The 16,025-nt window shown below is 36.3% G+C and overlaps 1 protein-coding gene across 1 annotated transcript; it reads left to right on the top strand.

Moving 5' to 3' along the window:
• On the top strand, window positions 9,854-10,643 carry LOC109838976 (protein ALP1-like). The gene is made up of 2 exons (XM_020407407.1): window positions 9,854-10,048; window positions 10,135-10,643. The coding sequence occupies exons 1-2, from the start codon at window positions 9,859-9,861 to the stop codon at window positions 10,641-10,643; spliced, it is 699 nt and encodes a 232-aa protein (XP_020262996.1). The 5' UTR covers window positions 9,854-9,858.

The following is a 16,025-nucleotide window of genomic DNA, read 5'->3' as shown; positions in this document are numbered from 1 at the left end:
GGTAAGTGATGGCCTCAACTGTTGTCCACCTTGTCTAATCTGACCTACTGGCACTATCACTCTACCTGAAGTTCCTCCTAAAACTCCTCTACTAGGATAAGTGGTGAGATGATGATCCGCCACCCCGCATGCTAGGCACAAACCATTAGCTCTTCTATAGTCCTTCATCAAGTACCCCGGCCTGCTGCAATAATAGAAAATTATGTTGGTTGGCTGTGGAGCTGGTCTCGGAGTCCCGATCTACTAACGCTTGGCTGGTGCTCCTCCTATTTGAGGCTTCTGCTAGTTGCCTCTTGAGGTCTGTCCTACAGGATGCTTGTTTACCCCTCTCCTCACCGAGTTCATGATCCCAATCAGTTGTTATGCTTCTTCAGCTACCTCTAGGACATCAGCATAAGTCTCTATCCCCTTCTGAATGTAAATCTGTGTCTGGATCTCAAATTTAGACCTTGCATGAACCTTTGTGTCTTATCCACCTCATTAGACACCATCCTAGGGGCAAACCTGCTGAGCTTCGCAAATTCTGTTGCATACTCATCTACAGTACTAGCTCTCTGTCTCAGCATTACAAACTACCTCTGCATCTCAAGACGAGCTATCTTTGGGGAAAATGTTCTCTAGAAAACTCTCTCGGAATGTCTCCCATGAAATCGGCTTAGGCAGCTTCTCCTCCTCTACGTACTACCAGGTTCTGGCTACATTAACGAGTTGCAGCTATACAATATATGCTTGGTCTTCATCTGGTATCTTTGATGCACTTAATAGGCTGTCCATGGTCTGCAAACACATCTCAGCCTCATATCGACCTTCAGTTCAATAAAGTGTTGTTGGTTTAGCTTCTGAAAATCAAACATATTACTTAGAGTAGGGGGTCGATATTTTGGGGCCATAGTGATCACCTGAAATGAGATTGATCAAGATTAGGACTTGAGAATTAAGGTATTAGGAGTCAAATAATGTCTTTCTGAAAAGCAGAGAACATATTCTGTACATGCTTTGTTCTTGGCCTAATCTTAGTTTTTTTTTATATATAAGATGAGGCAATAATTATCTATCATGGCTCTGATACCAATAAAATCCTTGTCACGCCCTGGTTCCAAAGTGTAATAACTTGGAACGTGACTCAGCCGGCAATGCAATAATTTGGCCACATTCACGCCTCTAGTTCATCTTGTATATCGATATAAAGCCAAAACTACATTATAGAACATGTAACTAAGATAATAAAAAGAATGTATATGTGAAAAAATATCTCCAAATACGAGTTCACAACTATCCATGATGGAAAAGAGTAATAAAAAAATTACATCATAGTCTAGAAAAAAAGTCACATGTGACACAAGAAAAAGCCTAACCCAAATAACTATCTAACCAACTGAACTGAAGAACTGACAGAGTAAATGGTGATCACTGTTGCTGAGCCTGCTCCTTGAAATACTCTCGATCCTAACAAGAAAGAATGATTCCCGAATCTGAGGTACGCAAACCCCAGGGGAGTCAGAAAACTCCCAACAAGCATGTAAAATGAAGGAATTGTGCGCATGTAACTATATGTAGCAGGTATAAGGAAAAGATGAAATCTAAATTAAATGTGACTAAAAGAAATGCTACTTGTAGATATTGTGAATAAATCTGTCACAGAGCATATAAGCACATTATTCTTATTTTACATGTTATTTGAATTAGAGGAGAATAGTATTATGTATATAAATCAGTTTCCCATAAACCATCCAATTCCCCTTTTATTAAATCCCATATTTGTCTGTTTAATCTAAGTGACTGTGCATGAAATATTATGCACTAACCACATAGTTACCGTGGAACAACTTTCGTAAAGCTATAAAAAATAATCGTGACCCAAGAACATGTCCAATCAAGATGGGTGCAAAAATCTTGTCATGCCCCGCTTCCCAAAATACCGGGGAATCGGAGCGTGAACAAGCCCGCGACGTATTAGATTGAGAAGAAATATATATATATATATATATCATTTTTTTTCTTCTCAATCCAATACGCTAAGCGTAAAATATACAAATCTCAATCGCAGGTCCCCGATCATAATAGTAAGAATATAAATACAACCCAGAATAAGAAATAAAATATCATCAACAAATCATCCCAGACAGAAAAGATGGGTTCTAACATACCCTTATTACAAAACAAGTCTAGGTAGAAATAAAAATACATAGTCCATAATAAAGAAGTACTGCCAAAATACGAAGATCCGACATTAACTAAGGAAATAAAATGATAACGAGTTCTAATGTTCATCAACTACTACATAAAAGAAAAACACGTCTAGGCTTCTGTTTGTTCTTCCACTCTATCGGGAGGACACTCCGGCTGGGTATACTCCGTCTCGGCTGCATCATCGAACTGGACCTGTTCATCTCCTAAGTCTGACGCACACCAGAGAAAACAGGTGTACGTCAGGGTGCATGGCACACGGCAAGATCTCACATGTACAGATAAAACGGTCTAACGACCTATACTATGACAATAATAATGATGGAACATGATTCTGTAATTCTAGCAATTTAAGTGAACATTTGCCACTATCAGAATAAACAGAGATACTCAAGTCAACTGGTAATCTAATTCCTAAGACTAATCCATCCTATGACAAGTCACTGGTCAATTCTCACACAAAGTCATCACTCATATCACCGGATATCTGACTGTTCACAAATCCTCTACGTGTACCCAATACGCCTCTACACTGGATCGGTCAAAGAGCTACACGCAATCCGATTTTAACCTGGTTCGAACTCAAGTTAAACTCGGGTGAATATCCAATTCATGGACCAAAGTGACTACACTGGCTTCACTTTGACCCAACAAACTAACCCCAAGCTACACTGGATCATGGGGCGAGCCTGGAAGATACATCAACAATCATATCCGATCACATGAATAAAGACTTCCCCATCCCAACTCTCTTGTATTCTCTAATCGAACAATCATAATTCCTATTAAATTCGGGTTCACCACCTAGACTCAGTCAACACTCACACGTGTCACTAGGTCAATTCATGACGCACAAGATCACTAAGTCATGAACTACTAAGGTTCTTAACACATCAACAGATCATGAATATAGTAAGGCATGATAAGCATGATTACGCAGTTTTATGAAGCAAAAAAGAGAACTGTAATGTACATGAAATACATAAACAAAATACAGTATGAATATAATACATGAGTGGACTTTATTATTATCTTACCGCTGGATGTCCGAATTTCTCATACAAATTATCCGTACTTACGTATTCTCTAATATAATAATACGGTAAAAAGGAAACTAGAAACTGATGTCGTTTTGCACATGAAATGTCGCGTTCCACGATAATCAGTCGTACTATCATAATTACTAATATAAATTATTTTAATTCATGATGTCATTTTTCTAAATAAGTTCGTTTCTCACTATAATAATTCTAAAAATAATCTTTTAAATAATAAAATTCAAAAACAAGTTAAATTCTCATTAATCCAAAATATTCTATTTTCCCAAATAATTTCTTTTTAAAAATATTTATCATTCTAAAATGATTTCTTCCACAAGATATATATATATATAATTATCCTAAAATGATTTTGTTCTCAAATAAATTCTTTTTAATTGATATAAATATCCAAAAATAATTCTGCTATCGAAGTAAATTCTTTTAATTCATTATAATTATCCTGAAAATGTTACTTATCATATTATTATGATTTATCTAATATTATTCATCAAACGATCCCACACAGATAAATATATCAGATCTAAAATTACAGATAATTCATAATAAATATAAAATTCAGTTCTGAGCAAGTGGGATCTTGTCTTGGGTATATCGTGGACCGTATAGGGGGTCGTCGGGGTGGTTGCACAGCGTTACGACGAGTTTCGCGAAATCGACGGCTAAAATTACAATTAGAGTGTTAATGCGACGTGCGATATTCAAATGAGTATAACGAGGTGTAGATAGGGAGCCCAAGTGAAAGAAATATACCGTGCGATAGACAACACGGAGGGCTACGCACTGGCGAAGGGATCGACGGAAACGGAGGTCGGAGTTGGCCGAAAAACACGCGCGAAGTTGGCTCCGAACTGCAGTTTTCTGCAGTGGACCTCACTGATTCGGGCTCGTCAACGGCAGTGGCCAAAGCAGCGGCCGCGGGGGTGGTGGCTGCAGGCTTGGCTCCGAACTGCAGTTTTCTGCAGTGGACCTCACTGATTCGGGCTCGTCAACGGCAGTGGCCAAAGCAGCGGCCGCGGGGGTGGTGGCTGCAGCGACGGCGTGGGAAGAGGGGAGGAGCTCAGGCCTGGGTTTGTCGGAGCTCAGCGGTGGGTTGTGTTAGACCCTAGAGGGGGGGGTGATTAGGGTCTTATGTTAATCTAATCCGATTAAATGCCAATTAAAACTTATTAACAAGTTATCCTAGCAAGTATGAAATACAACAATGTATATGAGCTAGGATAAGTAATATGAACAACAAAGAGATATATCATATGTGATGAATATGTATATATGCAAGGATCGGATTTCAAAATTTCATGCTTGCTTTGTAAATTAATGAAATCATTTTGCAATTTGTTAAAGGCATGTAATAATTTTTCACTAGCACAAGCAAGTTCATCATTAGGTAAATCATTAATAGATTTGAACTCGCAAACCTCACTAGGGCTATCGCCTAGTGGCCGTGTGCATGATGCTCCACATGAACTTGAAGCGGGATCCTCCAAAGCTTGTCGGATCGCCTCCAAGTCTCCTTGATGTGCTTCTATAAATATCCATAAGGTGTAAGCACTATCAAAATGAACAAACTTGTTAGACATAGATGAGTTAAAAGCATTTAACAAATATTCTAACAAAATGTTGTTCATAGTAAACATGCGATGATCATTTTTATTCCACTTGGATTTCTCCAAAATGGGCACAATATAAGCATCATCTATAATTTCCCATAAATCAAAATGTTTAGATCTAACAAATAGTTTAAATCTAACACACCATTGGGCATAGGGGAAATTGTCTAATCTAGGAGCAACACTAGAATCATAGCCTAAACAAGATGCATCATTCATATCCATAATTTGTAAAAATGTGCAAGCAAGATACAAATGCAATCAAAACAAGATTAGCACAAAAAGATAACTTGGATCTTTAACTCAAGGCGATTAGACCTTAAATCAAAGAGCACCAAGCTCTGATACCAATTGTTAGACCCTAGAGGGGGGGTGATTAGGGTCTTATGCTAATCTAATCCGATTAAATGCCAATTAAAACTTATTAACAAGTTATCCTAGCAAGTATGAAATACAACAATGTATATGAGCTAGGATAAGTAATATGAACAACAAAGAGATATATCCTATATGATGAATATGTATATATGCAAGGATATATAAACAACACAAGGGTAAAATAAACAATCTACACAAGTGATAGGGTAATATGATGAGCAATACACAAAGGCGATATAAGATATGAAAACAAGAATAAGAACGCCAATGCAATCACAAACACACGATATGATCACGGAGTTCGGACCTTCCGTCCTACGTCTCCGCTCCCCACTCCCGGGGAGAAATCCACTATCACAACCGGGTTTTCTACGTTCACCCGAACAACGTTTACACCTCACAGTATCGGTTTTCAACGCTCACCGATCAACGTCACTCCTCACAATCGGTTTTCTAGTTCACCGAAAACTTTCACACCACACTCGGTTTCTAGCTCACCGAAAACCTAACAATCTCACAATGTAACAAATATAAAATTGTTCTCTAATATGGATGAGAACACAGTAAAAGCTCACACTCAATGCTACAACTCTCACAACCCTAATATATTATGAATGCAAATACAATAAGCTCAAAGTGGGTGTGTGTAACAATGAGTGAAATCAAATCTAAACTCAATATAAAACTAGCTTTAATAGATATGATAATTAACAAATAATTAATACATAAAAGCTAGAGTTAAGTTTAGGAAAACTTCTCTAGATGACAAGAGAGAGATGGATTGAATGCCCAAAATGTAATTGATAATCTCCTCATGCTCTTGTAAAACAGATTCACCAAACCGAAACACTCAAATGCTTAAAAGCTTATAAACACACTTAAACCAACTTAAACCCTTGATTAAAACTCTTTAAAACATTTCTTGCTTGCATGAAAACTGAGATCAAAGAGGGTTTTTATAGCCTCCAAGACCTCACCCAAAAACCCAAACAAAATGACCAAAAAACCATTCTGCAACGGCTCTAAAAAGAGCCGTTAGAACTGCAGCGGTCGACCGAGGAAAATCGCGGTCGACCGCGAGCAAAGAAAGCAGCGGAGAAAAGTTCCAGACAGTTCGTCGGTCGACCGGCGGAAAAATCGGTCGACCGGCGGTACTGTAGCAAGTATATCTGATTTTATAAAATCAGTTAAAAATAATAAAACAGTTCCATAAATTATGAAATTTTGAGGGGAGGTTCTAGACGTGTATAAAAACATGTTAGAGAAAGAATTTATGAAAAATAATTTCCCAGTTGAGAGAAATAAATATTTTAACACAGAAATACAGTTTCTGAAAATCTGCTGTGATATACGATTTTGTAAAATAAATTAGGCACAGTAAATCAACTCCAAAAATAGTAAAAACTGGTTGAAAGTTTCTAAACATGTAGATAAACTTGTAAAAGAAAGAATTTTTCAAATATCACTTCTCATTTGTGAAAACTCATCAGTTTTGTAAAACATGCACGAACATGTGCACGAACGAAAACGTGAATTTGTAAATTCCTTTAACATAACAAATCAATTCCAAACTTGATGAAACTTTGAGAAATGTTTGCAAATGATATTTTGAACATGTTACAAAAAGAATTTTCCAATTTGCATTTCCCAATTGTGAAATCTCATTATTTTGCAAAAGTGTTCAAAACATGAAAAAGTGATATACATGAAGTTTGATGTTTTGACATAAACAATATTTTGAAACTTTGCACAATGATTATATAGACTTGATAAAATATGTATATGATAATTGTTAAGACTATAAACTGAGAATACGATATTTGAGCTTAGAAACCAAATACGTGTATGTATATATAAACATCAAAATCTAAAACAATGTATATGATGATTGTTAAGTCTATAAACTGAGAATACAATATTTGAGCTTAGAAACCAAATACGTGTGTGTATATGATATTGAGCTTAGAGTATCTAACACACATAATATAAAACCTAAACTAAATATACCAAAGCTTGATCTTAATCTTCAATAGGCTTGACTTGATATATTTGCGGATGAAGCTTGAACTTGATCTTTAACTTGAATTGCATAGGCTTCACCGACATTCCACCAACCTCCTTTGGATATGATCGTTGAAGTGCAATCCATCCATCCTCCAACTACGTTGTTTGTCTACAATACATAGGAATGCAAAAACACTAGACAAACAACATTAGTAGTAAATTGTTTGTAAATCATCATCAAAACAAGAAGACCAACAGGTTGACGGTGGATTGAGGATGGGAGGAGGACGACGATGGGGCTGGTGGTCGCTGGCGCGGAGGGGAGACTGAGCTCGAGCTCGAGGACGGGGCGACTGGCGGGGATGACTGGATCGACGGCAGGCGGAGGACCGGTCGTGGTTGTCGGTGCTGTTGGCCATGGTTGAAGGCGCTGGGCGTCGTCGGGGTTGTAGCAGTCGGCTGCCAGGCGACGCTGGTCAGCGGTCCAGGCTGGAGGGAGCTCGCATCGGCGGGTTTGGGGGTGGGCGCAGGGCCTCGAACGGTCCGGTGGGTCGGAAAGGTGAGTTCGGTCGCTCGTGTGGCGGTTCGTGGGGGCGGTTTTCGTCGAACGAGAGAGAAGGAGAGAGGAAGACAGAGGGGGTTTTCTTTGGTTTTTAAAAGAGGAGAGAAGAGAGTGAAGAAGCAGATGATGAGGGCGGAGAGAGAGATGGAGAGTGAGAAAATGAGAGAGAGAGAGAAGAGGAAGAGAGAGAGAGAGAGAGATTGCTCTGTTGGGTTCTTGGGAATGAAGAGGCAGTAGGTCATGGGTGAGATGATTGAGTGAGAGATTTTGTTGGATTAGGGGGCTGGTTTTTGGTTCGGGCTTTAAAACGCCCGTAGAAACACTTTTCGTCCTCCTGACACGCCGCTCCACCATCGAGCAAAACAACATTCTAGGGTTTCGTTTCCCCATCTTTGGTTCGGCTCTCCCCCTCGTCCCTCAAGCCGCGGAAATCTCCCTCCAATCGGAGCTTTTTTCTTCGGCCCCATTTTTCTTCGAAACGAGAGGAAATCGCCCCCCGATCTGTAGCTATTGTCAGATCTGCGGGTAAATGGGGGGAAAAAAACACCGGTTGAGGGCTAGGGTCACCTCCTACTTTCTTCGCTTTTATTTTCACTCTTCCGCGCCTTGGGTTCGTCTTCTCTCGTGCTTGCAGGGGGTTCTCTTCGTGCTTGCGGGGGTTCTAACCTTTTGATTTTGTCGCCGATCTTGGACTCGGTGGCTTGCGGGAGCCTCCTATTTGTTGGTAATTTTGCACAGGAATTCTTGCTAAAATTTTTGGGGGGTTTTTGCTGGATTTCGTGGCTTGCTGGATTTTATCAGCGCCTTGTGGCTTGCGGGGGTTCTAAACTGTTGATTTTGTCCGAAGCTAAGTTCTCGTGGCTTGCGGGAGCTCCTATTTGTTGGTGTTTTGCTGGATTTTGCTAAAATTTGGGGTTTTTTGCTGGATTTCGTGGCTTGCTGGATTTTATCAGCGCCTTTATTAGAAAAAATTTGGGATTTTTTGCCGACTTTGATCTTCCTGGAAACTGATTTCAGACCTAAGGTATGATTCTCAACTCAGAATTGATTTGTTAAAAATTTTGTATGATTTGAATTATTTAGGATGAAATTTTGCATTTTCTATAGTTATCTAGAAATTAACAGAAATTTATCTAAAAATATAATTGTAATTAACTAAAAATATTCCTTCAAATATTATTATAATTAAGTAAAAATTATATTAATTATTATAAATATAATTGAAAAGAGAACAGAAATGAACTGACAATTATCTTGAATGGTCGTAAAAGAAACTGAAAATATTGATGAAATATTAACTGAAAATTAACTTTAGATCTTGTTATGTGTCATTTAAGTTTTGATTATTGACATTGCATATGAATGCTTGGTAGGTATATTAATTATTTCAATTTGATTTTTGCATCGTAGATGGATGGTGATGGGGATTGTACCGATGAACAAAGTGTTGTTAATGTGGTTCAAGGTGCAGCACTATATGTTCTTGTTATAATAATTACATTCATAAGGAGAATGCAAGCTAGACGTAAATCTATACGTCGTGGTCCAAGTGAGGAAAAAAAAAGACAAGAGAGGTCTAGAATTGAACATATAGAGCGTATTTATAATGGTTTTAGTGATAGTTGTGTGAATTATATTAGAATGCGGAGTGGTGCTTTTGTTAAGCTAGTAAGTATAATGAGGAACAATAGGCTTCTAAAAGACTCAAGGAATATATCAGTGGAAGAACAACTTATCATGACACTAAATATTTTGGGTCATAAATCTAAAAATCGCATTGTGAGATCTCATTTCATAAGATCAGGGGAGACAGTCAGTAGATATTTCAACAAGGTTTTACAAGCAATTATCTGTTTGCGTGGACGCTACATGAGACAAGCCATCAATGATACTCCCCAAGAGATCGTTAACAACCAGCTATACTATCCTTATTTCAAGGTATATCTACATTTTAACCACAGTTACATGTATAAGCAATAAAAATAAATGATAACTTAGTAATGTGATACACGTATTATAGGATTGCATTGGTATGATAGATGGGACTCATGTTGATGCAATGCTTCCGATTAATCTTGTTGCACGATTTCGAGGCCGCAAAGGTGTTACACAGAACGTGCTTGCAGCTTGCACCCCAGACAAATTGTTCACATATGTCTTAGCAGGTTGGGAGGGGTCTGCAAATGATTTTAGGATTCTCCAAGATGCATTATCTAGACCACAGCCACATGGATTGAAAGTCTATGATGGTAATTATATAAAATTTTAACTTATACTATGTTAAATTTAATATGCAAAATTGACTTCTTTAACAATTGTTTTAATAAAATTGTAGGCAAATACTATCTGTGTGATGCTGGGTACCCTACCATGCCAGGTTTCATATCTCCATACCGTGGTGTTCGATATCATTTGAAAGAACATTCGGGTAAAACACCTAAGAATAGAAGGGAATTATTCAATTTAAGACATTCTTCTTTGCGGTCTAAGATTGAATCTGCATTTGGCACATTGAAGAATCGTTTTAAGATTTTGTGTGCTAAGCCGCATTATCCATTTCCTACACAAGTAGATATCGTATTGGCATGCACGATACTTCATAATTTCATCGCAACTGTTGACCCAATCGATGAACTACTCAGCGAGTCCGAAATTGATGAAGATATTGATGGTGAGGTGACAAATGAGAATGATAATAATTTAGTTGATTTTACTCAGACTCAAACTCAAAGAGAACAAACTGAATCAAGAAATGAGTGGAAGACCCTTAGAGATAACATTGCTTGGGCGATGTGGGTGGAGTATTGTGATAAGTATAATCATGGTGTAACTACTGAGACTTAATTCTCATATTTGTTGTACTATTTATGCTCATGTATGTAGTGACAATTTGATGGTTTGTCCACTTTTTAGATTTTGCTTTTCATTCATGTAGTCATGTTCTTATATTTTGCTTTGCAATATCAATCATGTATTCATGTTCTTATATTTTGCTTTGCAATATCAGTCATGTATTCATGTTATTATATTTTGCTTTGTAATATCTTCCATGTACTCAATTTGTTCTTATTGACTTAATTAGTGATGGCTGATACTCCTAAAGGCAAGGGTGTAGTGCCATCTCAGCCTCCACACTCTCAACCCCCTCAGTCATTGCATCAAGGCGATAGTGGATGGCTATTGCTCTGGGGCATTTAGGTATTTGGTTTTCGTTGGTGATTTTTTTATTTTTAGACTATGATGATTGTTAATTTTTCTGAGATTAGCAACCTGCAATATCTATTGATATTACATTGGATGGCTAACAATGATGATATTGACCAAGTTCTGAGCCCTAAGCTAAACACAACATGTGCTTGGGGTTGTTGGTAGTTGTTGTTGTTGGTTGTTGTTGGTGGTGGTTGTTGTTGTTGTTGGTTGTTGCTGGTTGTTCTGATCTGGTTGTTGTTGGTCTGGTCTGGTTGTTGTTGGTTGTTGCTGGTTGTTGCTAGTTTGGTTGTTGCTGGTTAGTTTGGTTGTTGCTGGTTTTTGCTGGTTGTTGCTGGTTGGTGGTTTTTTGGGTTTGTTGTTGCTAGTTGTTGGTTGATCTTGTTGTTGGGTTTGTGGTTTCTTGTTGTTGCTGGTTGTTGGTTAGTTTGGTTGTTGGGTTTGTGGTTTCTTGTTGTTGCTGGTTGTTGGTTGATCTCTACGTTGTTGGGTTTGTGGTTTCTTGTTGTTGCTGATATGGTGTTCTCTATGTTGTTCCTTCTGTTTTTGGTTGTTGGGTTGGTGATTTCATTCCAGGTTGCTAAAAGAAGTTCTTGTTTGTTGTTGGGTTTGTGATTTCCTTCCAGGTTGGTTTTTGGGTTTGTTGTTGTGTCCAGGTTTGTGACAATTTCCAGTTTTGTGCACACCAGTTTTGTGAGCTCACTGTTTGTGGATGCTCTGTTGTTCAACTTCTATTTGAGCTAATGTTTTGTGGAGTTCTATGTGTGCCAGATTTTCCGCACTGTTTGTTGATTATGATACTGTTTGTGGGTGTTCAATTTAGGCTATGATGATTGTTAATTTTTCTGAGATTAGCAACCTGCAATATCTATTGATATTGCACTGGATGGCTAACGATGATGATATTGAACAAGTTCTGAGCCCACAGTCATAATTCACATATATTGGATGGCTATTTGCTATGTTATATACTAAAATATGGCTATTCAGGCCGTTTATATGTTTTTATATGTTTCAGAATTTTTTTGGGCTAATTCAGGTACGTATTTCATAAATTTATGAATAATCAGGTTATTACAGGGCTTGTTTATTTTTTCTTGGAAAACAGGTTTTGTGTGATTATTTTCATCTCAAACATGTATATTTCATGTCAAATCAGGTACGCAATTCATGTTACAGTAGGTTTCAGATGATTTCAGGTTTCGTATGATTTCATTAATACAAACAGAAATTTATAATTCATTCGGGTTATTATTATTTGTTCACGATACATTCGCACTTTTATATGATTAAGATTACATCTCATAACTAGCACAAATAATTTTTGTCTATAGTGGGGGGTAATCTTACCATGGTGACTCTAAACACTTTTCCCTACACACTTCAAAACCAACCAAACACAAGAAAAGTGGGAAATGTCAAATCAACAAAAGTTTTCCCTTTTTTCTCATGCAAACCAAACACAAGAAAAGTAAAAACATTGGTTTCTCACCATTTTTTTGTGCGAACCAAACCAAAACAAACTATTTCTTGGAAAAGTTTGGAAAACTAAAAACATTGGTTTCTTTACATGGAATTACATTTCCCTATATCTAGGAAACGAACCAAACAGCCCCTTAAAATAAGGAGAGAGAATAATATTGAGAGAGAGTGTCAGAGAGAGATAGATTGAGTGTGGGATTGGAGAGAGAGAAAGACGGCGGAAGAATTTAATGAGAGAGATTGTGCGGGATAGGGTGGTTGGGAGGACGTGAGTTGAGAGCTGGGGGAAAACACGAGGCGGAGGGGTTTGCGTGAATTGGGGAGAGGTATATAGAGTGAACACCGGTGAGAGGAAAAACACAGGGAAAAATACCCCCTTAAATAATTTAAAAATATCATAAAATTTATTCCAAATAAATATTAAAATTTATGGTTAAAATAATAATAACAATAACAATGATGAATAATTAACTATTTATTTAAAATTTTTACCAAAACAATTAAATTTATAATTAGCAAAACTTATTAAAATAACATAATATCGTATTTTTAAATCGTAGAAAATTCTAGAGAAATTGGGAAAAATACAAATACTCTTTTAGAAAAATAATATTTAATATTTAAATACCAGAAAATTATTTAAACCCGTATTAGAAATTTACGGTCATTACAAATCTAGTCGATGCTAATGTATTATAATAATAATCAAGAGAATTCCTCACACCCGGTATCGATGTCGAGGGTGTAGCCATGCTATGATAGCATGCTTATAAATCATATTTTTAACGAAAGTTGTCTTCATGCACAGTCAGCCCTATTTAGTATCACTATAGGATCAAACATTATCATATGATTAAACACGTCATCAAGTGATTAAACCTATCCTCATTCATCTAAACAAAAAGGAAAAATAAATAAATAACAAAAAATGGTCAAACAGTTTTCGCTTGATAACCTAAAGATCCAAAAAGTAGTAGTTGTGTATTAAGGGCCCAATTGGGTCTGTAATTTGAGTTATAGACCCAAACGGGTCTAATTGCTAATAATGGATCCTGACCGGGTCGGGTTTGACTTCAAAACAGACCCGAACACGAATTTGGCATAAAAAGAAGGGTCATAGGATTCAAACTCATGACTAAGAACATAATATGCAAGTCAACTAACCACCATGCCAAGGGAATTTTCATGACAGTCTGCCTTTAGTATATATGAATATATCTACTAACAATTTAAGCAAAAGTAAAAACACTATTAGTATATAGAGACCAAGGATCCATAATGGTAAGCATTTAATCCATATCGAAGATATAACAAAAAAACTAAATAAATAAATAAATAAGAATTCATGCAATAAGTCTTGGCATGAAATATCTAACAGACTAAATCATACACTTTACCCCTTAATTCATAAAGTAACAAGAAATTTCATGGCTATGCAAGAATTTTATAGTAGCAATAGATAGCGACATAAAAGTTAAAAGAGTAAAAGGGAAATATTATGCTTGCATGAGGAAAAAAATTAGAGAAAAAAATTGGGGAAATATATGCTTGCCGAAATTCGAGAAAAACTCCTAAAGCTAAATCCAAGCAAGTAATTCCTTTTTTTCCTCTCAATTGTAGTTGCTGCTTCCCTTCTCCTTCCTTTCTTTCTCTCTTTTTTCTGTTTTCTTTTTTTTCTTTTGAAAGTACCGTGAAGAAAAAGGGTAGAGGGGATGGGTAGAGATTTTAAAGAGATAAAGTGGTTATGTTATTAGAGATTTTTCTAGGATGGGTTTTTTTTGTTAGAAACAAATCAGTTTAAACAAATTTTTGTTAAACATGGGAGATAGTTTCCAAAATAATCTTGCAGATCTCATCGTAAGAGAAAGCCAAGGGAAAAGTAGAGTTTGTATATTTATGACTTGCTAGGTTAGGCCTTTAAGAAACTTGTTTTTTTTTCCAATCCCTACATCATGTGAGCTTCCAAATTAATTGATTTGCATCTAAAAATAGATTATTACAATATCTGCAAACATAAAAATGATAACTTGTATAAGTTTACTTCTTACAATATATAAAAACATTAACAAGTAGCTATAAAACCTAGCAGTTAGTGAAAGCTAAGTTATACCACTAAAACTGCACGCATACACAGTTAAGTTAACATGTACCGCTGATAATTAACATATATGCTTAAAAATTACTATACATGTTTGAAAATTAACATCTACTGCAAAATATCATAATGATTGATGGTAGTATCAAATTCCAAAGAAGAATGCATTTGCATACTGATCTGGAGAATAATTAATTGCAATGTCATATGTAGCTAGAGATATCTCATAAATTTCTTTCATATAATCATTCCATTCCACTTTAGTGTATTTATGACATGTAAATTGGAGCAAATTTTCCAACACTTGTGTGTCCTTTGACTTCATTCCCAAATCCTTTAGCTTTTTCCTAAAATTTTCAACCAGGTGTAAAACACTTCTTGAGTGAATTGCTTCAAGAAAATATTCTTTCATGGCTTCTCAAATTTCCTTGTCAGCATCAGAAATTATTAGCAATTAGTGGAGAGAATTATATGGATCTGATCTTCATACAGTATGGACCACAAACCTTATAAGAACCACCTCCAATTAGCTATATTTTCCTGATCGTATATGCAATAAGCTAGTAGAAATATCGCTTAGTCACTGTTGTATGCTATGGTACTGAGGAGCATGCATTTGTATCTATCTTTCAAAAAGGTCTCATCCAAAAACAATAGGGGTTTATATCCATTTAAGAAACCAATGATGCAAGCAGCATAACATACGAATAATCTTGTGAACCTTTCTTTATTCTTTTTAATGCAAATGCAGCTTCCTGGATTTGTTTCCTTTACTATGTGCTCATACCTATACATTAATATCATCACATTTTAGGTAAATATAATACATTGGAGGAAATATGAAATAATTTATAAAGTTAACATCTAACAGTAAAAGTTAACACTTATTTGTGAAACATAACATCCAATTGTGAAAGTTAACATATATCAATGAGTTAACATATATCAATGAAATGTAACACCAAACGTGTAAGGTTAATATATTGCACAGTAAATTAACAACTAACATTGTACTATAAGCGTCTACTACAAAAATTTGTATATTTAATAACAAATCTGTAAAGTTTACCATCTCAGTTGATCGTAAGACTTATAATATCACCATACAACTCCTCTTGTGCTCTTTCTTTAAGCGGTGAAGAACAAATAGAATTTGCTACACACTATCATATCTTACTATATTCAATTCTCAATCCATATTGAGTGAGAAACTCCTTTTGCACATCAATTGGGTGGATTTCAGGCAAAACCTTTAACACATGTAGCAATTGGGCTGCTATGAATTTGTGAGATGCCAGTAATCTTCCTGACAAGTTAGTATGTTATCCACAACTGTGTTCATTAATAAACCTCTTGATTTCACTTCTTTTTTTATTTTTAATAGGAGAGGCAAATAGCATCCAAGGACATCCATATGTTTCCCTATATTAACAATAAACTTT

Source organism: Asparagus officinalis, chromosome 4 (genome assembly GCF_001876935.1).
Source record: "Asparagus officinalis chromosome 4, Aspof.V1, whole genome shotgun sequence".
NCBI lineage: Eukaryota > Viridiplantae > Streptophyta > Magnoliopsida > Asparagales > Asparagaceae > Asparagus > Asparagus officinalis.
Note: the sequence above shows the minus strand (reverse complement) of the source record. Positions and strands in the feature narration are given on the sequence as shown.

Bases quoted from the DNA above. Each gene is read 5' to 3' on its own strand.
- LOC109838976 (XM_020407407.1), top strand. From the start codon at position 9,859: ATGCTTCCGATTAATCTTGTTGCACGATTTCGAGGCCGCAAAGGTGTT. The intron at 10,049-10,134 runs GTAATTATATAA...ATAAAATTGTAG, and splicing joins TGGATTGAAAGTCTATGATG to GCAAATACTATCTGTGTGAT.